The sequence below is a fragment of the Nipponia nippon genome, unplaced genomic scaffold, assembly GCF_047370975.1.
Source record: "Nipponia nippon isolate SJK-2023a ecotype South Korea unplaced genomic scaffold, ASM4737097v1 scaffold_1, whole genome shotgun sequence".
Taxonomy (NCBI): domain Eukaryota; kingdom Metazoa; phylum Chordata; class Aves; order Pelecaniformes; family Threskiornithidae; genus Nipponia; species Nipponia nippon.
Window position 1 is genome coordinate 37,224,926 of NW_028262290.1, and position 27,400 is coordinate 37,252,325.

General features: G+C 38.7%; 1 protein-coding gene across 3 annotated transcripts in view; it reads right to left on the reverse strand.

Annotated features, from left to right (window-relative positions):
• Positions 1-359: 359 nt before the first annotated feature.
• The window catches only part of CUNH8orf34 (chromosome unknown C8orf34 homolog), a 173,896-nt gene continuing 146,855 nt past the window's right edge, over positions 360-27,400 (reverse strand). The window contains exons 11-14 of one of the 3 annotated variants that reach the window (XM_087751811.1): positions 25,714-25,834; positions 20,509-21,011; positions 13,707-13,800; positions 360-1,359 (exon numbers count right to left, since the gene is read on the reverse strand). In XM_087751811.1, coding sequence (XP_087607937.1) covers positions 1,352-1,359; positions 13,707-13,800; positions 20,509-21,011; positions 25,714-25,834 — 726 coding nt within the window. In that variant the 3' untranslated portion in view covers positions 360-1,351. The other 2 variants (XM_087751803.1, XM_087751796.1) reach the window with 2 other exon arrangements.

Here is a 27,400-nt window from a genome sequence, read left to right on the forward strand (position 1 = left end):
CGTATCAGTGATAACACACTCTCCTATACGGAAATGAGTCTTCAAGCATATTGCAAATACACACAGCGTAACAGATTTTCTTTATTGATGGCAAATTAATGAAGCCCCTTCCTGAAATGAACTTCAAAGCACTATCCTCATGGGTTTCCAGTATGCTAAACATTTTACATATAAGTCTATGCTATGATGATCCTTATAGCAAGTACTTGTTCATCAGAATGCTACCTTCCATTTTACTTGCTCATGACTAAGACAGACCATACACTTTCTGTGTATTTAGCACTGCATGTTTGTGAGACAGCAAAAAAAGTTCACACTATGAAACATTCATGACAGACAACTCATTTTTATTTCTTAAACAAATAGATGGTTGTTATACTGTATTTTTTAATAGTTGCAAGCAATTTCATTATATCATTATTCTAAGATACAGGAACCAAGCGTACAGAATTGAAGACAAAGGAAATTGAGAACACACTTGACAGAATTAACAGGTAAATGAAATCAGTAAATGCAACTGCCACATCCCTTCATTTGATGTCTCTGCAAAAGCATCTTCTAAAGTTCCAAGCACACAGCACACACCAGTTAGCTTATTTTAAACAGCAGATTTGTTTCAGTAATCCGTATGGGTAACTAATGCTTTATCATATATATGAAATTCCTTTAGGTGCTTTATTTTTGCATGCATGCTCCATTCCTTATTGACATGTTCCCTTTTTAACAGAGTCTTTATTTGTTGGAAAGATCCAAGTAGATAAACTCAATACAAAGCTATGCGGCTGGGGCAACACCTGTTTCTGCTACCCCCCACCCGTACTCTTTCACTCACTCCCCCTTCTGACCCCTCTCTGCAGGTGACTATGAGTGAACAGCTAGTTCTCTGTGAGACCTGAATGGGACATACACGTTGGCAGATGTGGGCGGATACTTTAATGTTTATTAATCTAAAAAAGAGTAAAGATTACAAAAATATAAGGAGTAGAAAACCTTAGACAAGTTAAAATACATAAAATCTCTAGGTAAAGTTTATTTTGGTCAGGCAGAGTTTAGTTTATCAAATGTCAATCCAAAATAACAGGGGTATAAACTAAACAAAAATATTATAGTAACTTTATACTAAAAGGCGACAGTTACCCTTCTTTCCTAAGGCCACTGTACCACAGTAAATACTCTGATTCAGTGCATTAGAGCATCCACATATCAGAGCGGTTCCACTTACGTACTGCTGATACTAGAAAAATAACTTTATTTAAAATTATTATGTATAAACTAAAGCAAATTTTCAAGTGTAGTTTTGATCACCGTAATTTTGTTTTAATTAAATTGTTCTTCAACAATCCCACTGATTTCACAAACCTGTGAAATCAAACAGAAAAACACAGAAATTAGGGCTAAAATTTAATGTACACAAAAATAGGATAAAAGGGAAAATGAATCCTTCATTGTGTTTGCATTTTGTAAAAGTTTTCCATAATGCTGGACTCAGGGTTAAATAAGCAACATTGATCAGTATTTGACGAATCCTGATTTGTTTTTATTTCTAAAATATGCAGAAGCAAATCACAGCTTCTTTAGTTATATTATTTGTTCCAATTATTCAGTGTTTTGGAGGGGTGTTCAACAGTAGTAATAGACTGCAAAAAATGATGAGTGTTGCAAAAATCATCAAAAATAATAGGCAACTGTGATGAATCAGATAAGCTGAGATAGAAATGTTTTCATTTCTGATTGTGTTCAGGTTGAAAACCTTCCCCAAAGCAAAATGGAAATTCATCTTTTACACATATTTACATACACATATTGAAATAGATTGTTTTGCAAATGTAGCTGACTGTAACACAACCTGCCCCCCCCGCAAATATTTGTAAAAGATGTAATGCTGGACCTATTACATGGATGCAGTTAGAATATCAGGGTTATAAACTGGAAATAAACACCACAACCACATTTAATTACACAGCTGAATGAATAAAGGTCTGTATGTTACCTTAGAAGCCTTCACCTTGCCATTTTTAAACACTGAAGGAAATCAGGCACAGCAGCTTCACATTTATTCACTCCTTTTGAACATATAAATATGCAAGCCCTTTTTGGGAGGTTAAAAAAACTTGGCAGGAACAAACTATTCCCATTATCTCCAGCTAATCAACTACGTACAATTGGAACAAGATCTTTAAGTTTCACTTTGCCAGGTGATAAGCCTGGACTTTATATCCGATACTGTACTGATATTCAACAGAGCAAGTACATACCATGAAAAACTCTGCATCAAAAAAAAAAGAAATAAAGCCTAGGAAATCTTAGCAACAGCTCTTATCCTTTATTAATCTTATATGTATTTTTTTTGTCATTTATACCTAATGTTTAACAACTGTTTTCCTTGGAGGCACTTCATTTAGCAGATATTCAAGGACTGTCACAGTTTGATCTTTAAGTAACAAATTTGTCTTAAGGGGGGAAAAAAGAAAAGCAAATATATGTAAGCCTGTTTCGTTTACAGATTCTTCTCATGACTGTTACCCACGAAAACTCCAGGGACTGTGCTCTTCTTAGCTGTAGAAGGAAATGGGATGCCAGCCAGAAAATATGTTCCGTGCTACCCCATATCCATTATGGAATTCTTGACTGATGAGAAATGATATTAGCAAGATCAAATCAACTTTCAGCTGATATGAGATAGAGAAGCGTCAAGGTGGAGATGCAAGAGATGATGGACATCCTGAAAGGCTGATGGGATTCAGTGTACCTGTCTCAGTACCCCAGTAAGCGAGATCTCTAGCTGTCCTCTGAGGTCCCTTTCTTTCTCTCCTTACTTCAGAGAACAAATAGTTTGGACTAGACTCTATCACTTTTATATAGCTGAAGGTAGGTGAGACGGGTCATACCCTGACTGGCTGATTTCTCCAATATAAAAGGGAATAACAATAAAAGTAGTTAATACAAGGAGGAAGCACCACTGACTTGGGGAAAATAACTGAAAAACTACAGCCATTTTAAATTTAGTGAAATCACACCAGGAAGAAATACAGATAGACATTATAATTGGGGCCCAGAATCATGACACGTTTTAGAAATATTAACTGGTGATTTCTCATAGCTTTGCTCTCAGTTATCACATTTTATCATCCCACTTCGCAGATCTGGGAAATAAGACATGGAGAAAATAAGTGTTGCCCAGATCCTGCTGTAACACTCACACTGGCACTATGCATTGCCAAACAAGATTTAGCCAAAATGAACAGAAGTCACATATCAAGGATCAGCCCTCCTCTCTTCTCCCTCTCCCCCAGTCTCCATATTCATGGATTTTCTCCCTGACAGGGTCAAGAACTGTCACCACAAAATCTTAACCTCTTCCATTACTGAGCTTTTCCTACTTGAATTTGAAATCCTTCCTCTTCATGATAAAAGAGGAATTTCTACAGTTTTGGCTTAGAATAAATCTTGGCCTTGTAAAACAATAGGATAATAAGGAGTCTTAGGGTTTTTTTAGAGCTTGGAGAATACTGGGCCAAAGAAAGAAAACAGATTTCTTTCATAGATCCTTCACCTCCTGGTCATTTTTGCACCCTGGGATTACAGTCAAGCATTCTACATTTTTTCTGGTTTCTGCAGCAATCTGGCCCCTCTGCTGAAGCAATCAGTCAGTTGTGGAGCCAAAAGCCTTTCAAGGCCTTATTTAATGCAAAAGGATGTACTCCCTGCTTGCCGCTCCCTGGGTCTTGCACGTCATGGGGTCACTTGCATTCAAACAAATTGAGTGAAAAGTAGGTGTAGGACATGACCAATGTGCTTTGGTAGTACTTCAGGGCTACTTTGTGCTATTTCTAAATGACTACGCAAGGCACTGGTGAAAGATGACTGGGTTTGAGAGCTCTTGAAAAAAGTTGGGACAATTAAATGGAATAAAAAGCACACATAGGTTTGCAGCAAGATCTTCTTGGCTTGTAGTGAAAGCACTGAGCCAGCATGGCAAATGAAGGAATCAAGAAAGGCATAAAAGAATGAGCTCATCAGCGTAATTTGGTCCCTAGCTCTTTCCAATGCTCTGTACTATGAAGGACACATGAAATGGCCAGTTCCTTCCAACTGGAAAGTCTGGACAGCAGTCCCCCAGTCAAACAGCTCATCGATATGCCCCTCTAAGGCCAGACACAGTTCTATAGGATGACTTTGCACCTCACAATTTTCATAGCGTTACAGTCACTTGTCTTTACTAAAACCCTAGGGGTGTTGCTTCACGAGTGTTTTTTGGTTGAAAGGCCAGCTGAAACAGTTTCAGCTCACCACTGTTAGATATTCTCCATTGCTTCTCCTGATTCAAGTAGCCCAAAGGCTGGGCAGCCACCGGGCTGAACAACAACACAGGACTGAATTATCTGAGTAAAACCATTCTTTTTACTCAGAGATTTTCCAACAAGATCAGTTCTCAGTTCACTGCATGCCTTCACAAAGAGCTACATTTAATTTACCTTTACTCAACAAGTGTTCTGGAAGAGCAAAGTCTAAAAGGGGATGGTTCAATCTGATATAATCAAAACCAAATCAAGTGATTTAATTAAAGTTCCTTCATTGACATGCAGCAAATTAGGCTGCATTCCCATTAAAAAGTAACATTTCTTTGCTATAATGGCTAATATACAGCTAGTGGAGTATTTTTATTGTGACGTATGTAAATCATATGTGTTTATATTCTTATTTTGGAACAAAATTCTAATAAAGCTTAGTAGAGCTTTTTGGTGATGCGCATGGATGATTATCTGTTGAACTTACCTGTATATCTATCCAGAATGGTTTATACAAGGCATAGAACTCTGTGGAATTCAAAAATGAAGGACAGCAAATATTTTTTTCCTGAAAGCTTAGAACTCCACTTGTAAATGTTTTTTGAATTTAAAAAAATATAATCTTTAAAGAACAAAATATTTATATCCTTGCTATTATATACACTGCCATTTAATACCGGACATTCACACAGATAAAATTAGCATGAACATATCTTATGCTATCTACTTCTATGACTATCTAGAGCACAGTAAAGTTTAACAGTATTTTATCAGTATCCTTGTTATGGTCAATATTAATCCAAACTGTCATATCTTACGTTTCCCAGGTGTATATTTTTTGATCATTAAGGACAGCCATTACTTTATCTAGAGGCACTGCACTGCACCCTGCCTTCTCAAGTAAATGATTTTTATATTCCAAGGACTAAATTATGATAATAAAAACAACTGGGGGGGGGGGGGAGTTTTGCAGTTTCAAATCACTAGAACAAACCGCAGAATAAAAATCACAAAAATGTGTTTACATGTACATACAGTTAAGCACATTTTCAAGGGTTTGTAAGAAAACAGGAAGCATAAATGTAGAATCACGATCCTTATACCATGTGCATCTTTATCAATGCCTAACATAGTTTTCAGGAAAGCAACTGAAATTGCAGATCCAGACTGCTGTACATTCATAGTACATTCATAGACATTCATAGACACCAAGACAAAAAATCCTGCTGTGATCATCTAGTTTGACCTCCTGTATACTCATATAAAGCCCACGTATACCTGTATAGAGCCCACAGAATCTCCCACTGGATTATCTATCATCTGTCTTTTAGAAAGACCTATAACTCCAAGTTCATTGCCTCCTTTAACTTTTGCTTACAATGCTTAAGGATCCTGGTTGCTAGGACATAGCATTTTATTTCCTTCATCACAGTCTGATGAGTTGAATCTTTTTTATTTAAATGTCTACCTACAGATACCAAGTCATCTCCAAGGTTCCTAGTTCAATGCCTTTAGGTGAGGCGAACTCCTAACAGGGTTTCCCAAACCCTGAGTCATTTTTAATCATCTTCTGAAATCTCTCAAGTAATTCCAATCTTTCTTAATGGTAAGACAGCAAAACCACAGTTTTTTTACTGATACGATGTGGAATAATTACTTTGCTACTTAACTTTTTAGGCATTCAAGGAATGGTCTACCCTTCTTTGTGACAGCCTTATGCTGAGAGCTCACACTGAGATGAGCTTCTATGATCATCCTAAATCCATTAGGTCACTGCTTTCCAGGACAAAGCCTCATTATTCTGCAGCAGAGACAGATATGTTTCTCTGGTGCCAGATATATTTCATTTGGTTCAAATGTATTTCATCTGGTTATAATAAAGCGCATTTTACTGGAATGTGGCCATTATACCAAGGGATTCATATCATTTAATAACTTCAACTTGTCCTTCCCACCAATTATCCAAACCTATCAGACCCTAATGAGCCCCACTCATCTACATCTTCCCATTAGAAACTCTAGTTTTTGATTCCTCAGTGAGCCAGCTTTTAATTTACCTAATGTGTGCCCTGACAATTCCCTATGCCATTTTTTAAATTACAGTGTCATTTTTTATTACATTAAATGTCTTTGGGAATCCAAGTTTACCATAATAATGCAAGCTGCAGAAGAAGTTATCCTTAGGTTTGGAAACTGTACTGAAAACAGCTTTCTGCACTGAAAGAAATTTTGAGAATTTTTTCCCTCACTGCAACGGAAAATTTCCTCCTCCTCCCAAATATTTAGTTCAACGTGAACTTTTCCAAGATGAAACCAAATATTAGTCAGTAGAAATAAAGTGACATGAGCTAAAGCCTTAATAGTATAAGGAGACAATGGCAGCTTTGGATTTGAGCACATCCATTCAAAAAATAGGAATCTTGAGTCAAGTTCCATGTTTCCCTAGCTGTATTTGAACTCTGCCCTTACTATCTAAGTCATCTAACTTCTCATAGAAATAATGTCAATCTCTACTTTTGTTTCACTATGTATAAATAATTAAATTCAAGTGGGCAAGTTTCCATGTTAGAAAATTGTTTTCTCTCATTTTCAGACTCAAAAAGCAGTCATATGAAATGGTGCAGCTTCAGCTATGGGTGTTACAAGACATCCAGCCAAGACCATCCAATAGGCCTGGAGAAATTTTGTTTACAGGAACACAGTCCTTACTGGTATCCCATTTCTGAAGTGTACATAAAACTGCCTCAAGCTAAATACATAGCGTAGCCACAGGTAGGGAGAATGAGAGACAATGATGTATCTTCTTTAACATATCTAAGTGCACACTACAGAAATTTGGAAAATGACCCATACCCCAAGCAGACAAAAGCTTTATGACAGTCTTTAGAAAGGTTATGTGGGATGGGGATATACGACTTTTTTACTCCAGTTTAGATTATCACTCTCAAAATATTAAATGAGAGAAAGACGTCAATAAGTTTCTCCAGAAGATTCATGAATCTGGAATTAAAGTCTTCCAGAAGTTCAACCCAGATTCCCTTTTGGAACAAAAAAGCGCATATTTACAGTTAATTTACTATTTGGGTTTGTGCTAATATCATAAAGGTTGCAATCAACAGTTGCTGCTCTAAGCCTGATTCTGTCATTCATACTTATACTGAGTAGTACCTGACTCTAGCAAAAGGAAACTTTCACAGCAAAAACATATTCCCCCAGTAAACTCCTCCTTATTACCAACTCCGATCAAGCAATTTTCCAAATCTTAGGAACACTTATTCTCATAATTAAGAAAAACTAACTGTTTTGCCATGTGAATTTGCTCAGTGTAAGGAACTTTACCCATGGACAAATATTCTACGGTTTGGAATTTTACTGGAACACAGCCTGAATTTCTTGATTCTACAAAAAACTGTCTTTCATTCTTTGGGTCTTTTTCCTAGGTGGACATTTGTGCAGAATGGGAAAATGAAGGTTTTCTTCAATACCTGTTGAAGTCATCAGTGGAGTGTCTTTGACTGCAGTTTCAAGACAAGTGCAAGAACGAATGGAGTGGAAATCCCAATTTTTTCCAACAATCAGCTTTGATTTATCAGCAGTAGACCTTCCACTGCAAACCTTATAAAAGAGTTTGCAGATGTATAGCCGCAAAACATTTAAGTTTCTTGCCATAGGTCAGAAGGTGAGAGTTCAAGCCTTGTCCCAGATCAGCCGAGCTAGAAATGAGCATCTAGTATGCCTGTTGGCAAGTTGAAGTTAGAGTGAAGTGATAGTAGCCACACCACTTAGCGTTCCATTGACTACAGAAATTGAGATGCCTTAAGCGGATTAGGGCAAAGGAATGTATGTACACATAGATAGATATTTAATATGGATTAACGGAGTAGCAAGTTCGCTAAGAGTCTATGTTTTTCACCTATCATGTACATCTGCCAAGTGAACTGACTGCAGGTAGGGATCCTCTATGTCCAGGGCTGTGAGACCTGAGGAAATCTGCTGTGTGGGTTACTTCTTGAGTTAGGCACCCAAGAAAGCAGACTCAGGCTTTTGGGCAGTAAATCCAGGCCAGGACTACAGATAGTAGGTCAAATTACACCAAAATATTGTCTTTGTCTTTTCAAGGTTCTCGGAAGCTAGTGATGCATTACAAATTTCCAACCAGCAGTCTTTGTAGAAGCTGTTCTCAAGGAAAATTCAAGCTGACTCCTGCCAGTCCCCTGAAAGGCTGAATTTCTTCTCATAAAAGCTAGCTAAGAAATGCTCTGGTGGTTGTAGATGCATGTCTTCTGTTTCCTTGCATCAGTACCCCATAAAGAAGAAAACTACTTTTGCCAGCTCAAAGAACTCCCACCAAACTGAAGTATTGTGGAAGTGGTAAATATTTTCTCCAGATCTCTCCTCTTTCCAAGAAGGAAACTCTGAAAACTGCAGAGAATCAGCACGCAAGCAAACTACTACAGGTAATAATGGGGAACTGTCTTCAGAATGACAGCTGAGGAGGAAGACACGAGGCCATGTCTACAGGCTTTTTAGTGACATTAAAATCAAAAAAGAACCACAAACTCTTGATTTTGGATCATATAGCCTTGGCCATTTTCACTTCTCTTTGCTCAGTGTGTACAGAGTATCAAAGGAGAACACATCTAGCAAGCGGAAGAGATTTAGGTACTAAATTATAGTAGTTGTTAAAAAAGCATGTGTTGGTTCCTATTTTTTTAATAACAAAATTTACATTACAAGAGCAAATAATTATGCACCTATCTCTCTCTCTGACATATGGCCACAAACTTAATTAAGCACCTAAGGAGGAAGAAGGAGAGGGTATGCTAAAACAATCAACAATGCTTCTTAAAAATACTTTTCTTTCCTTCTTTAACATAACAAATCTTTTAAGCTGTAATAATTTATACTCTTTTATATGAGTACCTATTTGATTTTGAATTTTGTCATAATTGGTATGAAGCTTTAAAAATTATTGACTTCCAGTTATCTTTGGATCTTGCTGATAAGGATAAATTTTTAAAATGCTGTCAGAGAACCTGAAGGATTTAGAAAGTAAAGTCTGATTTACAAGAACTGAGAACCTAGATCTCATTTCCATAAGACAAGATGTGTGCTGTCGTATCTGTTTTGCAAATTATGTTTGTTGGGAGATGTTGAGGTGGCAAAGTGACCCAATTCTGTTCAGCTATCATTGGCTTTGAAAATAGCTTCTTTAAACTCTTACATCTGACTACACTTGAAACTGTTACCCCCAAATTTTTTCATTCTTTTTCTTGTAGAACACTAACCAGAAGGTATTAATTTAAAAGAACTCAAGGTGACTCACATAGATTCTCTTTTTGCATTGTTAGTTTTCCCACTACCAAAAACTAGCTTTACACCTGGCTGCTATTATCTCAAAGTAGTCAAAGAATGTGGTAAATATTATCCACATACAATTTATTAAAAGCTGAGTCAAAGAACAGGTGTTGCTATTGTGAAGATTAATTTTGCAGCTCTTCTGCTCAAACTCATAAATTACAAACTACTGGGCCCCCTCAACGCTAAATCACACACACAACATCCACACAGATTTATTAACTTTAGAGTGAAAAATGATGTACAATCTTGCCAGCTGCTCTGCCTACAAGCACTGGCATCAGCAAGTATGCCAAGCCCCTCACTGACTCTCCACTTTACAGCTGGGAATTGGCAGCTTCTCTTTGTCAGCAGTGGCAGTTCTGCACTTTCTGCTTGCCAATGGCACTAGCACATAACCTCAGATGGGGATCATAGAACCATAGAATGGTTTGGGTTGGAAGGGACCTTAAAGATCATCTGGTTCTAACCCCCCCTGCCATGGGCAGAGACACCTTCCACTAGATCAGGTTAGTCAAAGCCCCATCCAACCTCACCTTGAACACTCCAGGCAGGGGAGGTTCTCTGGGCAACCTGTTCCAGTGCCTCACTACCCTCATAGTAAAGAATTTCTTCCTTATATCTAATCTCAATCTAGCCTCTTTCAGTTTATACCCATTACCCCTTGTCCTATCACTATGTGCCCTTGTAAAAAGTCCATCTCCAGCTTTCCTGTAGGCCCCCTTCAGGTACGGGAAGGCTGCTATAAGGTCTCCCCAGAGCCTTCTCTTCTCCAGGCTGAACAACCCCAACTCTCTCAGCCTGTCCTCATCGGAGAGGTGCTCCAGCCCACTAATCATCTTCGTGACCCTCCTCTAGACTCGCTCGAACAGGTCCATGTCCTTCTTGTGTTGGGGGCCCCAGAGCTGAATGCAGTACTCCAGGTGGGGTCTCACCAGAGCAGAGTAGAGGGGGAGAATCACCTCCCTTGACCTACTGGTCATGTTTCTTTTGACGCAGTCCAGGATACAGTTGGCTTTCTGGGCTGCAAGTGCACATTGCCGGGTCATGTTGTTTCTCATCAACCAACACCCTCAAGCCCTTCTCCTCAGAGCTGCTCTCAATCCATTCTCTTCCCAGCCTGTATTTGTGCTTGATAACATTATTATTGTTATTTCTAATAACATTATTTTTATATTTCAGATACAGAAAGTATTGCTTTGATCGAACATTTTTGTTCTCGTCCTTTAGTTATATTAGTAGAAACACTGACCTACTATAAATGGTGCAGCAGTTAACTACACTGCAGTTAACTGCAGAGTCAACGTGGGTTCACAAAGGGAAAGTCCTGTTTAACTAATTTGATATCCTTCTATGACAAGGTCACCCACCTAGTCGATGAAGGGAAGGTGGTGGAGGTAGTTTTTCTGCATTTTAGTAAGACTTTTGATACTGTCCCTCACAGCAGCCTTCTGGACAAGTTGTCCAACTGTGGGATGAACGGGTTCATGGTGCGCTGGGTGAAGAACCGGCTGAAGGGCAGAGCTCAAAGGCTTGTAGTGAATGGGGCTACATCTGGCTGGCAACCAGTCACCAGCGATGTTCCTCAGGATTCAGTTCTAGGGCTAGTTCTGTTCCATATATTCATGAATGACCTGGATGTGAAAGTTGAATGCACCACTAGAAAGTTTGCTGATTATGATACCCAACAGGGAGGTGCTGTTGACTCTCTTGAGGGACAAGAGGTCTTGCAGAGGGATCTAGATAGATTGGAGCATTGGGCAATCATTAATGGCATGAAATTTAACAAGTTGAAATGCCAGATTCTGCACCTGGGATGCAGTAATGCCAGGCACAAGTATAATTTGGGAGAGGAGCGGCTGGAGAGCAGCCCTGCAGAAGGGGATCTGGGAGTGCTGGTTGACAGCAGCTCAATATGAGCCCACAGGGCGCCCTGGCAGCCACGAGGGCAAACTGCATCCTGGGGTGCATCAAACACAGCATAACCAGCCAGACAAAAGAGGTGATTATCCCTCTGTGTTCAGCGTTGGTGCGGCCTCACCTCAATTACTGTGTGCAGTTCTGGGCCCCACAGTTTAAGAAGGATGTGAAGGTCCTTGAATGCGTCCAGAGGAGGGCAACAAAGCTGGTGAAAGGGCTGGAAGGCATGTCCTGTGAGGAGCGGCTAAGGACTTCAGGCTTGTCTAGTTCGGAGAAAAGGAGGCTGGGACGACCTCATTGCTCTCTACAGCTTCCTGAGGAGGGTAAGCAGAGACAGAGTTGCAGATCTCTTCTCCCTGGTATTCAGTGATAGGACTCATGGGCACGGTTCAAAGCTGTGCCAGGGGAGGTTTAGAGTGGACATTAGGAAGCATTTCTTTAACAAGAGGGTGGTCAAACACTGGCACGGGCTTCCTAGAGAGGTGGTCGATGCCCCAAACCTGTCAGTGTTTAAGAGGCATTTGGACAATACCCTTAACAACATGCTTTAACTTTTGGTCAGAAACTATAACTTACAGCTACCTTCTTTCCCTTCTCTATTCTCAGTGCCATCAGATCCAGGAAAAACAATTGTTATTAGTTAGGCAACAATCATCTCTACTGATCTGGTGGTAGGACCAAAACTTTTCTCTATAATTCACTACTTTGTTACACTGGCTAGTGACAATGACCTACCAGGATTCTTAGAATCTTATAGCACAGGATATTGGATGTTCAGAAGTTCCCACACCCATGCAATTCAGGTACAGCTGCTATAAAAGAACCACACTGTGCATCCGATGTGTCCTGAAGCAACAGTCTCCCCGATCACATAATTAGCATCAGTCTATGTGTGTGCAGCGAGTCCTACCAATGTTTGTGGGATTGTAAATTCATTACAGAAAATACAGAAGAAAATTCACATGCACGGAAAAGGCAGGTACCAGGCTCTTCCTTTGGCCACCTAAGGTGAGCTTCAGCCCAAAGATAAGTTAAAGGTTCAGGTACAAGTCAAACTGGACCTACTGGTTTTGGACTAAAATAAGCTGGACACAGAGAACTTCATTTTAACACTGTATTAGTGTTAAAAAAACTGGCACATGCTCTTCAGTATCTCACTATGCAAACTGAAATTTCATAGTCAAACCCCAGGCTATGTATGGATTTGTGAAACTGGTATATGAATAGAAAGCTCTTAATTTTTTTAAGCAGCATAATTTAAAAATCTATTCTGTTTATCTGTCATGACTATTATTAATCATTAATCCCTTACACAACTGTTCCATTCTGTGAAGAAACTGGCTTTTTCTTATTTTAACTCTGCATGTTTAAAGCCGTTTTAGTGGAATGTATTAAGTTTTCTAAACATGCTGATTAAATCATCTGTTCTTTTCAAGTATATCACCTAAAATATGTTAGGAAATAGTTTGCATATTCACCCTTGCAGATCACGAAACTACTGTGAATTAAAAAAGAAAATGCAAAACATTTAATATTCAGCAAGATCATTTACAGGTACCTTGTAGGCAGATAGAACTTGCTACAGTTTGAATGTATTGCAATTTATAGCACGTTACTTGTTGTTACTTGTTCTGTCATTTAGGTTATGATCCTGCTGACCTTTGCTTTCATTATTAGACAACTGCTTCAAAGAGTGTAGGATATTAAAGGATTACTTGTGTGATTAAGAATCCTTCATAGAGATAATGGAGTCACAGGCCTGAGGAGGAAGGCTCTACTTTCAGAACTACTGTGGTTTTTTGTGGTGTTTTTTGCTGGTCAATACAGATTTACTAAACAGAGTATCTATTTCAATTTCGTGCTGCTTCTCTGGAACAGCTACTTTAACACATCACGACAAATTGTTTCAGTTAGCTAACTGTGGTCTGTGATCATTTTGCCATCGTTCAGTGACTGTAGGAATGCTTATGTAAATCAATCAAATAAAGTTCAGCCCTCAAACAAATGAGTAATTGGTACTTCTGAGAAAAGTGTCTGTGAGCAGGCATGACATCTTCACAGGATTTGAAGATATGAAAAAAAGAAGTTAAAAGTTTGAGGGTTTTTGACATATTATCTGGTCCTAACAAATATACTTACATTTGTCTTGGTCAGCTTCCACTCCTTCACTTTCTGTGTCACTCGGCAATATCCAGGGTTGATGAGCAAGCTGAAGCTGTTGTAAGAATTCATCCTGCCACAAACAGATCTATTTTAGATAAAATGACAGAGAATGGTTCTGTATAAATGCAGACTGTAGCAAACACTCTAGCCTCAATTAACTAGAGAGGAGAAAGCTGTTAATAAAAAAAAAAAAATCTTGCTGTGAAATAAAACCAAAATGTTGAGGACATGCAGGCTCCCTAGAAATTTTATTTAATTCTTTTTTATTTATCTATTCTGAAAAACAAAAAAAGGTCTCTTTAGCTATCTATCTGCTATAGCCACAGTTATATACATACTCACCTTAGAAATGCAGTGACACCCAACAAAATCTTAATGCAGATATTAACTGCATCTGTCGCTGCAGTTTTTGGACTATGCCTAGACATGTCATGCACAATTTGCTTAAGTAAGGTTTTGATTTGTCATAACTTTCACTGTCTCCAATCTAGTAAAAATAAGGACCTGAAACTTGATTTAGAACCTATGGTTTTACTGGAGAAGGAGAAAGCCTAGGAAGGAAAAATGCTATGGAAACTTTTGTCTCCAGGATACTATAAAATTCTAAGCATGAAAATGTAAATGTTTTACACAGTTAAAAATCCATACACAGCTGAATATATGCTTTTTAAAATGTTTTACAATTGCCTCCTTGTTTATATTATGTATATATGTATGTATATAAAAATATTTTTCCATACACACACACATATGTATGTGAGCATGTACACACAGAGACATATAAAATACTTTGACAGGTTCCTTTGCAATATTCAGGATGAGAGATGAGACTGGAATGCATAGTTTTATTTTCAAAAGCAGTTCAAACATGCAAGTCTAGTCTCTAAAAGAGAATTTAGACATTGGCCAGATATAATAAAATTACTGGCCAGATTCTTCTAAGTACCTGAAAAAAAAAAAGGGGGGGGGGGGCGGTAATAGCCCTGTCTTCTTTTACACCAGCTGAAAACCAGAATCTACATATTCCAAGTTAAATTGTATTGCACAGTGCTACAGCAATTTTTATTGTTAGGCTATCTGGTTTGAAAACAGAAAACGGGCTTGTTTAAAGCGGTTCTTGGAGACCGAAGGCTGTTCAATCAAGATCTAACTCACTGGGAGTAAATTATTAATTCTGTTAGTAATCTGTTAAAAAATCCCCAAAGACTGCTGTAATGGCCCAACACTAAGCTCAGGCAGGAGCTCCAGGCCTTATGCATGTATTGCCATTTCAAATGCACTCAGCATTCGAGAAGGTTGCCGACTACAGCACTGAATGGGGCTAAGTATTTTGGTTCACAGAACAGGATTCTTGCAGTAGGGGTGAGCGGCTCTCACGCTGATCAGCACACTTTTTAATCTTCGAAAAACACAGAGCAAAGAACTGAGCCAGGCAGCAGAACAGAATGGAAGTATCTGACCAAAAATAAGAGTCCTCATCACATCAAGTTATGCTTTCTACTCCAGTAAGTAGGAGGAAAACTTGTGTTAATCAATGTTATATTCAAATAAGCTGAAATTTCCCACTGTTAACAATGACAGACCAATAAGGATTACTGAATACCACTTTAAACTATCTGGATAAATAAAGTGATTGTAAAATTCCAAGTATTCAGAAAATGAAATGGCAAACAAGGGAGTCAGTAGTATTTTCATCTCAACAGCTATTGATAACCATCACAGAATTGTGTCACTTTAATGGAATCCATCCTAAAGAGATAAGCAGGATTCAACATTCCTTTGTCAATTTATACAAAACACCAAAGGATAAGGTAAATGCATAAAAGTATCTCTGCCAAAGGATTTGGGACCTTGATTTATTAGTTGTATAGAGATAATAAAACTATTTCTCTAGGTAGCATTTCTTTGCTATAATTCCATTCAGCCTTGAACAGAGCTGATAATAAAACACACCTGTTAGAACTTTGTAATATTATGTGTGCCAAGAGGCAGAAACTTGTCCACAAAATCTCAGATCATTATAAGTCTTGAGCATTAAAAAAACCCAAAACATTCTTAACAGCTGATATGTTAAGTACTTGCCAAATTATTTAAGATTTCATAGAATCATAGAATCATTAAGGTTGGAAAAGACCCTTAAGATTACCAAGTCCAGCCATTAACCTAGCACTGCCAAGTCCACCACTAAACCATGTCCTCAAGCACCACGTCTACTCGTCTTTTAAATACCTCCAGGGATAGAGACTCAACCACCTCCCTGGGCAGCCTTTTCCAACGCCTGACTACCCTTTCCGTGAAGAAGTTTTTCCTAATATCCAAACTAAACTTCCCCTGGTGCAGCTTGAGGCCGTTTCCTCTCGTCCTATCGCTTGTTACTTGGGAGAAGAGACCGACCCCCACCTCGCTACAACCTCCTTTCAGGTAGTTGTAGAGAGCAAGAAGGTCTCCCCTCAGCCTCCTCTTCTCCAAACTAAACAACCCCAGTTCTCTCAGCCACTCCTCGTGAAACTTGTTCTCTAGACCCTTCACCAACTTCATTGCCCTTCTTTGGACATGCTCCAGCACCTCAATGTCCTTCTTGTAGTGAGGGGCCCAAAACTGAACATAGTACTCGAGGTGAGGCCTCACCAATGCCGAGTGCAGGGGGACGATCACTCCCCTGGTCCTGCTGGCCACACTATTCCTGATACAAGCCAGGATGCCATTGGCCCTCTTGGCCACCTGAGCACACTGCTGGCTCATGTTCAGGCAGCTGTCAACCAACACCCCCAGGTCCTTTTCTGCCAGGCAGCTCTCCAGCCACTCCTCCCCAAGCCTGTAGCGTTGCATGGGGTTGTTGTGACCCAAGTGCAGGGACCCGGCACTTAGCCTTGTTGAATCTCATACAGTTGGCCCCGGCCCACTGTATCCAGCCTGTCCGGGTCCCTCTGTAGGGCCTTCCTACCCTCCAGCAGATCGACACTTCCACCCAACTTGGTGTCTTCTGCAAACTTACTGAGGGGGCACTCCATCCCCTCATCCAGATCATCAATGAAGATGTTGAACAGGAGCGGCCCCAACATTGAGCCCTGGGGAACACCACTCGTGTCCAGCCACCAACTGGATTTGACTCCATTCACCACCACTCTCTGGGCTCGGCCATCCAGCCAGTTTTTAAACGAGCACAAAGTGCACTTATCCAAGCCATGAGCAGCCAGCTTCTCCAGGAGAATGCTGAGGGAGACAGTGTCAAAGGCCTTACTAAAGTCCAAGTAGACAACATCCACAGCCTTCCCCTCATCTACTAAGCGGGTCACCTTGTCATAGAAGGAGACCAGGTTAGTGAAGCAGGACCTCCCTTTCATAAACCCATGTTGGCTGGGCCTGATCCCCTGGTTGTCCCGTACATGCCGTGTGATGGCACTCAAGATGATCTGCTCCGTGACCTTCCCCAGCACTGAGGTCAGGCTGACAGGCCTGTAGTTCTCTGGATCCTCCTTCCAACCCTTCTTGTAGATGGGTGTCATTTGTGCTATAACAAGATTAAACCACCCTGAGCTACAGCATGAATTTTACTAAAGCTTAAGAACAACTCTGAATTGTATTTATCAGTAATATTTTTGTATTTTAGACTTATGTTACTCTGAAACACATTAGAAACTAGGAAGCATATATAAGGCATTGAGAGATATGTTAAAATTCCTGATAAATAAACAAGTGACAGCACACAGTGTAAACCCATGCAGATTCTGAATTCTTTAATTCAAGCTTCTTATGGTAAAACATGCTCCTGGTAGCCAGTAATCACATTCTTTTCAACTGACTTAGTCTCATCAGATATGTACCAACTTTGTACTAGTTAATTCCATTAACATCACCTAAGAGTAAGGAAGCAGAATTATTTGCAAAATCTTATCACAGTATCTTCTATAGGATTGGCAATACAACCGCAGTGTATTCACATCTGGTAGAAATTCCCAGTTCACACCGTAAGGCTAAGAAGAATAAAGGCAACTTCCCTTCTTTTATTTTACTGTTTTTATACAGGAAGAAGATACAAAACCTACAATGAAAGTTGCAAAATAATTTACAGTATCAGCCTCAAGTTTTATATGTTTGTGATTTGTAAAAGTACAAAGAAAGACAGAACTTTGTTGTTCTTCTCCTACCCCAGGCCACCTTTGCCTTTTTAAAATTTGTCTCCATGTTTAGAGAGAAATTGTGACACAAAAGAAAGAAATCACATGGTCATAAATAGTGGGACACCTCTAACGTGACAAAAAATGTCACTGAACAGAGATACTTCCTGGGTATGTTCTGTCTAAACCCACTTCTCTAAGTGACCAGGAACTTCGGTGGGCACAGATAGTTTAAAAGAGCTCCCAAAGCTTCTAGTATAACACTCCAAAGAAGGGGCTGGAAGCGTCAGATTGGCCAGGCATCCACCAGCTACTTTCTGGCATTCGAGGGCCTTTACAGCATGGCAGAGGAAGGTCTTCAGTATGAACGTATCATATTAGCAGTTTTTCCCCTTGGAAGCAGAGCTAGTCCCAAGAGGAGTTTCCATTAAGTCAAAGGTCACTTGTGCATGTCAGGAAAGGATAAATAGGGTTTGAGCTGGGTCACTAGCAGCCAACATACTATTGTACCCAGCAAGCAAAGAGAAAGAAAAGAATTTGTCACTTCTAGAAGGGATTATAACAGAGGATAAGATCCTGCATAGAAATGCTGAGATTTAATACCAGCTTTACAGTGGGCTTGCTGGATGAAACTGGACATGCTATTCTAACTGTAAAACATGGTAATAATATCACTCATTTCTTAAAGTTCTTGAGACATATATATACACATATATTAAAAGTATAATAGGACCCTTATGGTAAGAGCTATCAGCAAAGCTTGGAATTCGGCAAACAGAAGTAACAAGTCACAGCAAATGAAATGGGACTCACGGTTATTATTACTATAACTACAGAAAGGCTGTGGAAGAAAGCATTTTTAATTGCCTGCCTCGTTACAGGAAAGATTAGAAGTGATGGACAGACTGGATGTCCCTTGGTGGAGGTGCATTGCTCATTACATGACACTTTCAGGAGTCTATACAATAATTCTAGCTGGCATCAGATGACTATGTATCAGTTAAGAACAGGACTGCTTAAAAAGAAAGAAAGAAAAAGAGGAGTGAAGTGTTTAGTGGGAAACAATGAAACCCTTAATTTCTTCTGAACATTTTTAGTTAAAAATAAATTTCAATTCTCATTTTCTGGTATGTGAGAAAATTCCAACACACAAACACACCCACCCCTCAAAACAGGAAACAAAGGGGTTTTTTTGTCGAAAAAGAGATTTGTTACAATTACATATTTTTTTCTATGGAAAACTTCTGGTTTGAAAATGTATCAGCTGTCAGTGAAGATACTTTCAACAGAACTGTAGTCACCTTCAGTCCTCATGTCTAAGTTGGATATCCAGTTCTTGGTGAAGAAGGAGGTCGAGTGATGGGATTAGTGCACTGCCATTCAAAGACCAAAATGAGGATTTTTTTTCATCACCAAATTTAAGTAAGATTTCCTCCCCAAATTCTTTAGTTTTAGAGTTATCTGCGCCTCATTTCCTTTCTTTCATAATAAATAATGGACGCCATATACTTAATTGCAAGATTATACTAGGTATCAAATCTCTAATTTTCCTACAACCATCTCTAAGCAATATTATTATAAACAACATTTTCAATTTTTTTTAAGAAGTCATTAGACTGATAATACATTGTGTCAAGTGTCATACCCAACAGATTTTTAAAACAACTGATACTTCTCAGAAACAATTATCTAAAGGTATGATATTTTTTTCAGTCTTGGAAAAAAGCTCTCCAGGCTTTGACAAATGGATTACAAAAAGATTGGTAATAAATGGTGGGAACTGACTTATTCCACCATTAAAACATTAGCAATCTAGACATATAGGGCCTTCTCAAGTCAGTATAGAAGGACTGGCATTTCCTGAGAAAAAACTCACCTTTGTAAGGCATGTATCTGAGAGAGACGGCAGGGCTACTCCTTCACAGGTGTTTTAATTTCCACTGCCTACACACTAAAGTTATCTTTAAGGCAGCTAAGGTTAGCAGAGGAGAATCCCACTCAAAATTTACAAGGTACTTCAACTTTTTGTTTTGTTTTCAACAGAGACTAATCCTGTAAAAGCCATTAATACGGGACAGGAAGTTTTTATGCTCTGAATCAGCCTAGTTAACATGCACATAGTACTAAACAGTGATTCAATGATGTTGCACATTTTCTCGTTGCAGCTCAGTTCTGTGTTTTGAAAAATTTGTCCATTAAGCGATGCCTAACTAATCATGCCAATGTGTCCAAAAAATGAAAGAAAAAGCAGACCAAGGAACTCTTATGCATTGCCAGTGTGGCAGGAAAAAAATACCCTGGAATCATAAAGATTAGATAAAGTTGTGGTTAATATTCCAGAGGTACGCACCTCATAGAAACTGTAAGGCTAATAAAACTGCTATGCATCATGCAGGCAAAACCCTACAGAGCTCATGGAAAATTTGGGGGGCACGAGTGTTTCAGTGTAATTTCTGTAATAATCCTGACATTGTCTAATCAGTACCTCTCAAAGCTGAGCAGTATTTCCTTGCTAATTTTCTCATCATTATATTTCAAGTTCTTTTCAGAGTAGTAAGTTACATTAGGTATACTGATGTTACTTCAACATAAAACACAATCTAGTCTTCACGTTATAGCAGCTCTTAAACATAGCAAAAACATTAAATTGAAAATCTTACTTCTGATAAACTGCTTCTCTGAGTAGTGACAGTTCCAACAATGTCTCCACTCATTTGCACAGAAAGCCCTGAAGCAGCGCTGAGGGTCCTCCCCATTTGGCTCTTAGATGTCAAAGATCTGCTTCTTTGCATACTAATGATGCCTTCCCTATTTCCTTGGTTGCTAGGGGTAAGAGGCCGTGACAGCAAGCTATTTGGGGTCACAGGTCTGCTCCCTGGAGTTGATGGAGTTGGTGGCCTGTTGGTTTGTGTACCGGGTGTTGGAGGCCTACTGTTTGCAACACTGGAGACCGGTGTTCTGCTGTTAGTGGGCAGAGGTGGTGATTTGTTTCCTTGGAGCTGAATGTTCTTCCCCATCTGAGTTGTCACCTGAGGCCTTGGATTTTGGCCCTGTGTAGCTTGAAGATTGCCTTGATGGTCAGATGTAACTAAATTATGATGTTGGATACTAGGGCTTCTTGAGAGCCTTGCTTCTTCCCATAGTGCTAGGTCCTTCTCAATATCTGTGCACACACACACACACAACCAAAAAAGAAAGAAAGAAACTCACTTTCTGTTTCTCTCTGGTTTAAAACTCTTATTGATTTGCTTCAATGTAAGTGACAACCCGAAGCTGTGCAGAGAAAAAGTACTCACCCTTAAAATATAAGGCATCACAATTAACAGTTCAGATGTTTGGCAAGCATTTCCTCAAAGATTATTTACATTTGATTTACTGCAAACACAACTACCCCACAGAAATGAAATATTATCACTTCATTGAACATCAATACAACCTATAAAAATCCCTCCCATTTCTTCAAAGTTATCTCTCTGAGGCTTTTGCACAATTTCTCATTAGTATCAAATCAAGACAGAGCAGTGAGCTAAACTTGCCACCCTCACCCGCAGTGAAGGGCAATCCAAAACTGGTTCAAGGTGAGACTTTTGCTTTTGACCTCACTTTCTATTGCCCAACCAAAACTCTGGGGGAAATACCCTTGGACTCTGGCCCATCTGGATCTGTGATCCTGTCTGAATCTGAATTTTGTGCTCTGGCCTGCCCTCAGTGCCACAGCAGGTGACGGGGTCACCAACATCTAGAATCCAAGGAGAAAAGGTGGCCACCATTTGGTGGTCCAGTCCCTACCCCTCACGCAGCCATAAGGAATAAGATCCTATTTAAAAACAGAACAGATCAGGGCTAGTGATGAAATGAGTCTTCTGAATTCATTTAAATCATATTAATGCTTCTAATGAATTAAATCAAATACATCCAAGAAAGTTAGGTGAGGCTAGCTAGAATTTAAGTTAGCATTGCTAACATACTGAAAGTCCTCACAAATGAAAATGTCAAGCTTAAGGAACAGTTTACTCATGTTTATTTTATCTCACACAATTGTTATGAATTTTCACTCTCACTTGCATGTACTCTACTGTAACTTGGCTTTGATAGGGATGGTTGGTTATCTTTAGAAAAGCAACGCCATGTCCCATTAAACTGTACAAGTCACAGTCCCAGAAGCTGTAAATCAGCAAGGCTCTACTGACTTAAACACGTATTAAGTGAATTTATACAAAATAAGCATTTCATTTTTATTTTGATAACAATAATTTCAGGTTCTAAAAGTCCTAAAAGAAACAGATTCTAAACTGCATATTGGGAAAACAGATTTTTTTTCACTTATGTTTACCAGTAGGTATAAAAGGAATGTTATATGTAAAATAATTAAAGATGTGCTGCCTTTAACATTAACTTATTTTATAATAACACCTTGAAAACAGGAAAATAACCTATGTTAATTTAATGTTACTAGTCTACTACAAGATATTCCACACATTTCAAATGCTATTACTAGAAAAGCTGGTAAAACTGAAGTAGTTGTGAAAGCCTCAGATAAAAGTGCCTCTCAACACTTTAAAGGTTAAATGTTTTGCTGTTAGCAAAGTTCAAAACATAGTTATTGTTTCTAGCACACAGTTAAGAATATTTCTAATTGCTACCTTGCTGACCTCTTAAAATTAATTATTTCCATTTTGAAATAATTATGTCTTGAAGTACTCTGCCATTATACTTTTAAAAAAATCAATACACATCACCTTGGAACTAGTAAGATGCCTGGTAAAAATTCAGGGGTCAATAAATGACAATGTGGGCTACCTGATTTAAACCAAATGAGGAATATCTTCTTTTAAGGATTCAGCATAGCCTATGTCTTTGAAAAATTACAGACATCTAACTTCCCCATGATGATCCAGTATGCTAAGAAATTATCTGAATATTGAATGATTTTAGAAGAGTTAAATAAACATTTTATTCTGGCTCATGTTTCCTTAATTCCATGTAGTTACCGAGCCTGCAGATAAACCTATTATTCTAATAATTTCTCCACATATAATTAACATGTTTCATAGCGTAATTATTCAGTTTTATTTAGCACACATCTTCTTTTTGATTTTGCTTCAGTATCAGCTTTTCAACCAGAAAGAAAAGAAAAAAAAAATTACACATCTCCAGCTTTACAGTATTATCTGAGCCATAGTAAATACCAGAATTGAATTATGACTAAGGATTTTTTAAATCCCTTGCCAATGTCATTTAAAGGAAAATAAAATGCAGGCAACAGAGCAACACAAAGGCATTTTACTTTCATATCAGAAATACCAGAACAAGGATATGATTCGTAATGCACTTACAAACTGTTTATGCATTTAACAGTCCTTTTTGTGATTAAATATATTCCAGAAGTGTCCAATGACCACAGACTCAGTGTAACAAACCAAATTGGCAAGATACTGGAATTAACTACCAAAAAAATTATATTCTCTGCTTGCATGTGATATAAAGCAGCCACAGTAACATAAGAGACTGGATCTTAGACAAAAATATTACGAGCCATATGTAAAGAAGGAAGAGAAAACTGATTGCTTCAATATCTGATTTTGTAACAACGCTGCTTTCAAATACCAAGGTACTGAGGCAGTTGCTGGCAGTTGTTGCTAGTCCCTAATTTAGGCACAGGCACCAAATTGTGCCTTGAGTTAGGAGTGAGTTTTGTCCAGCACATAGGCCATAAGAGAAAGCCAGGCTCCTTACGAAGGTGTATTTGAGACAGAGGACCACATTTCATCATTACACAGGTAATCCCAGTCATAATTCAGGCATCTAAATGACTGCCTAGTATTGGGTACAATTAGTATGTTCCGGTGTGCTTGGTAAGAGAACTGAAACAAGGAGACTTGCTGATATCGGAGACACTTGAACTTTTGCAACTGTATGAGACAAATAAGGCTAAGCAAAAACACAGCATTATTATCTGAGGTCCTCTGAGCTGATTCTTCATGGAAATTATGTTACGCTTGTCTGTGAGGGGAATAATTGTCTCAAACAGCACTGGTGTTATAATAGGACATGAATTATTAGGAATATGAGAGTCCAATGTCTAATAATTGGGCTGTTTTTTTGTTAACTTCTCAGGCAGACAAAAATTACTGAATGGTAGAATGAGTGAATCCCATGTTACAGCGTTTCTGAAATAATGGGCCCAAAGCCAAATGACAACAGCACTGATGTGAGAGAGAAGATCTTGTAGGTCACACAACAGCAGACTGAATCTCAAAGACTAAGTGAATGTAGCTAGTTAGCTTACAGTCAATTAAGTATTTAAAATTCCATATTCGTTTGAATATGGTAGTTATTACTGTCAGCTTTGTCAAGGGAGAGCTAAAGGAACTGCATGTTTCAGAGCATACTGCATAAAAGAACAGCTTGTACAACCATGGAAGTGCAACCAGTTAGGACATGAATCAAAGTCAGGAGATCTTCACCAGGCCCCTCCTGAGTGACAGCTGCAGCAACACGAGGGAAGGCAAGTGCTACTCAGTGGCAGAGGCCCCTGAAGTACTCAGGTCCCTCCTATGCCACAGAAACCTGACGACCACAGCTTGGCCTGCTGGTCTCCTGGTTCCCACTAGATGTTCCTGGCAGTTTCAGCTTGGAGAGAGGGCTCATGGATTTTCAGTCTAGTTTGGCAGTGGCTACATCTCTAATATCTACAGTGCCTTGAACCTGTCAAAAAATATTGAATGACAGTATCTCTGTTGTCAGAAACAAAAAACGTCTAAAATGCCTTCATTTGTAGATATCATAATTTTTAGTTCTTGCTCCATTATGAGCAAAAACTTTTTCTAAAAAGCTTCCCTCATTGTGCTCATAGCGTTGTCTTCTGCCTTGACTTCAGCTGCAACAGCCCCTAGACAGAAATACAACAGCTGTACCTCTCTCTAAAGAGGATACAGCTCCCAAGCCTACCCAGTATTATTGGTAGGATAAATGTCCAAAGCCTTTTAGAAAATCACACCGAAAGTAGCAAGTTCTCTGTCTCACTCTGAATCACTTGAAAGAAGGGTCAGATAAATTTAATTTCTCCCTCCACCTTACAAATACAGTCTTTACGTTCCAGTTCTGCATTACTTTTCATAGGGTTGGCCCATGAAGCTCAGCTTTCACCATAGAACAAACAGCATGCATAATATAGGACTACCATGCTACACGTCTATGTCATACTTTATAACTAAAGCTGAAGATAGAAAACATTGATTACAAAGAATAACAAATTGCAAACTGTATTCTAGGATATCCCTCATTAATTTTTATAGAGCTCTGAAACATATTTTCACTGACAAAAATGTTTTTTTGTTTGACCTTTTAGAAATGTTTACCCCAAAGATGTTGCAGATGGTCCACTACATGCAAGTTAACAGACTTCACTTAGCCAGAAGTCTCATGAACAAGGTGGGCTTTTCCTGCAAAGCAATCTGTTCTCAAGCTAAAGGTCAACTGCAGCCTTATCAAAAGACAACTTAACTGTACGTGAAGCACCAGTACCTCCTTATTGCATAAGTCTTTGTGAAATGCAAAAACAAAAATAAAGGTGCATTATTAAGCTGTCAGACTGCAGTATATTTAATGCAGTTTAATTACTTTTTAATTACTGTATTTACTGTAATTACGGCAAAGTTCATTACATCTACAAACAACAATAATTGCGCTGTTTCTCTTCAATGAAGAAAAAGGGAAGTTTAAAGTTTTTATCTGTTTCATCAAGTTTTTATCTGTTTCATCAGCATGCGAGATAGATCACTTTTTCCTTTGTCTGAAATATTGGCTGAGCTAGCTGGGTGAGTGCTGCTAGGCGTTTTACGATCCCTTGCTACCATACATACCAGCTAGGTGTTTTTCCATGGTCTGAAGTTCTTTTGCTGCTAAGGAGTCCTTTAAGAGTTTCTGCCTTGGGGAACCTCCAGGTCTGACACCCATGGCATCCAGGGTCCAAACTGTCTGAGACTTACACAGATAAAAAGAAAAGGGAATACTTTTAATCTAGTTTCACATTTACAGGTGAAACAATAAAAAAAGTGGTGTCCTCATTTATAATAGTGATTCTGGTGCTTTTTATGTAGAATATATAACATTTTATGCAAAACAAAGTATTGTGTCTTACCTTAAATAACATAAATAGTAGGCATTACTTAAAATCAACAGTTCTTAAATAATTCAAATGTATACCTTCACACAAGCTCTTATTCCATGCTGACACATCATAACAGGACAAATTCTTCAATGATTTGCATTCTGTGCAGTTCCAGTTACTCAGCGGGGGTTGCACTTACTTTAAATTACCTAACATTTGGCACTGTATCTCTGCAAAGCAGCACTTCTGGGAATATCACAGAATTTCCTAATCAAAATTGCCAGTGCTCTTTTATCACTGCAAGAAGTATTCCTTTCAGGAACAGAAACTAAATCATCAGGGAAACATAGCAGTTTGAAAGGGATGCCAGCAAACAGACCACCTCCCCAGTCACTTCACTATTGAAGGCTGTGGTATTCAGAATTATCTGCATTTTCTGGAACCCACTCAATGCAGTTTCAAGAAATGATCTTAAAATATACTATGAGTTAAACTTGATAAGTTTTTTTAATGCTTATTTGAAATACACAAAAAATATATGACCGAGTGTGCAAGACTTGGTCATAAAAACAACTAACAAAAACATTAATTAAAGCATTCTTAACAGCCTATCTGAAATACATTTTACATTATTACCTCACCAGAACATTTCATCTATAGTCTAGGGGGTTTTATTGATTTCCCAGATTTCCTAAAGAAACAAGGCCTATGCAATGGTCTCGGAAGTTGTCATTCACCTCTTACTAATTTTTTAATCTTTCGGTAAATGCCAAACAAATTTAGAGAGGGGCCACGGTTTCAAAGACATTAAGCTGATGTAATCTCGGGGAGAAGAATGATTGAGCGGAGGAGGGAGACCCAAACTGGTGATGCTGGTGATGGAAGGCATACAGGGCTCCGCTGCTACGCAGTCTGCCCGTCTGGAGCGGTATCCCTAGCAGACACGTGGGTTGCTGCAGATAGCTGCAGCACGTGATGGTACTTTTCTGGCTGGGCTCTCACGTCATAGGGAAAGGTGTACCACAGCTCAAAGGATGAACGTGAAAATCCAGGTTTGATATCATCTCTATTCACAAAAAATTTGATTTAACCATAAACACTACATAAAACACTGGAGCTGCCTTCCCTTTTAGAAAAGTAGGCATAATTCTACAGAAGTGTTATATGGAATATATTTTACATCATTTTTAATCTGTTCCAAATAAACACTGCCTTGTATGCAACCGCTCATTGTGCACCATGTATCTTTAAAATATGATAATGCAGATTCATATTTATAAAGCCACAGCTATACTGTAATGCTGCATGTGCATACATAAAAATCCTAGTTGTATTTACCAGCATACGAAATAGTTCGAAGCTGCAGATAATTCTGTTGTTATTAACTCACAACATCTTTAGAACACTGATGACATTGTTTTATTTGCCAATTGTTTTTT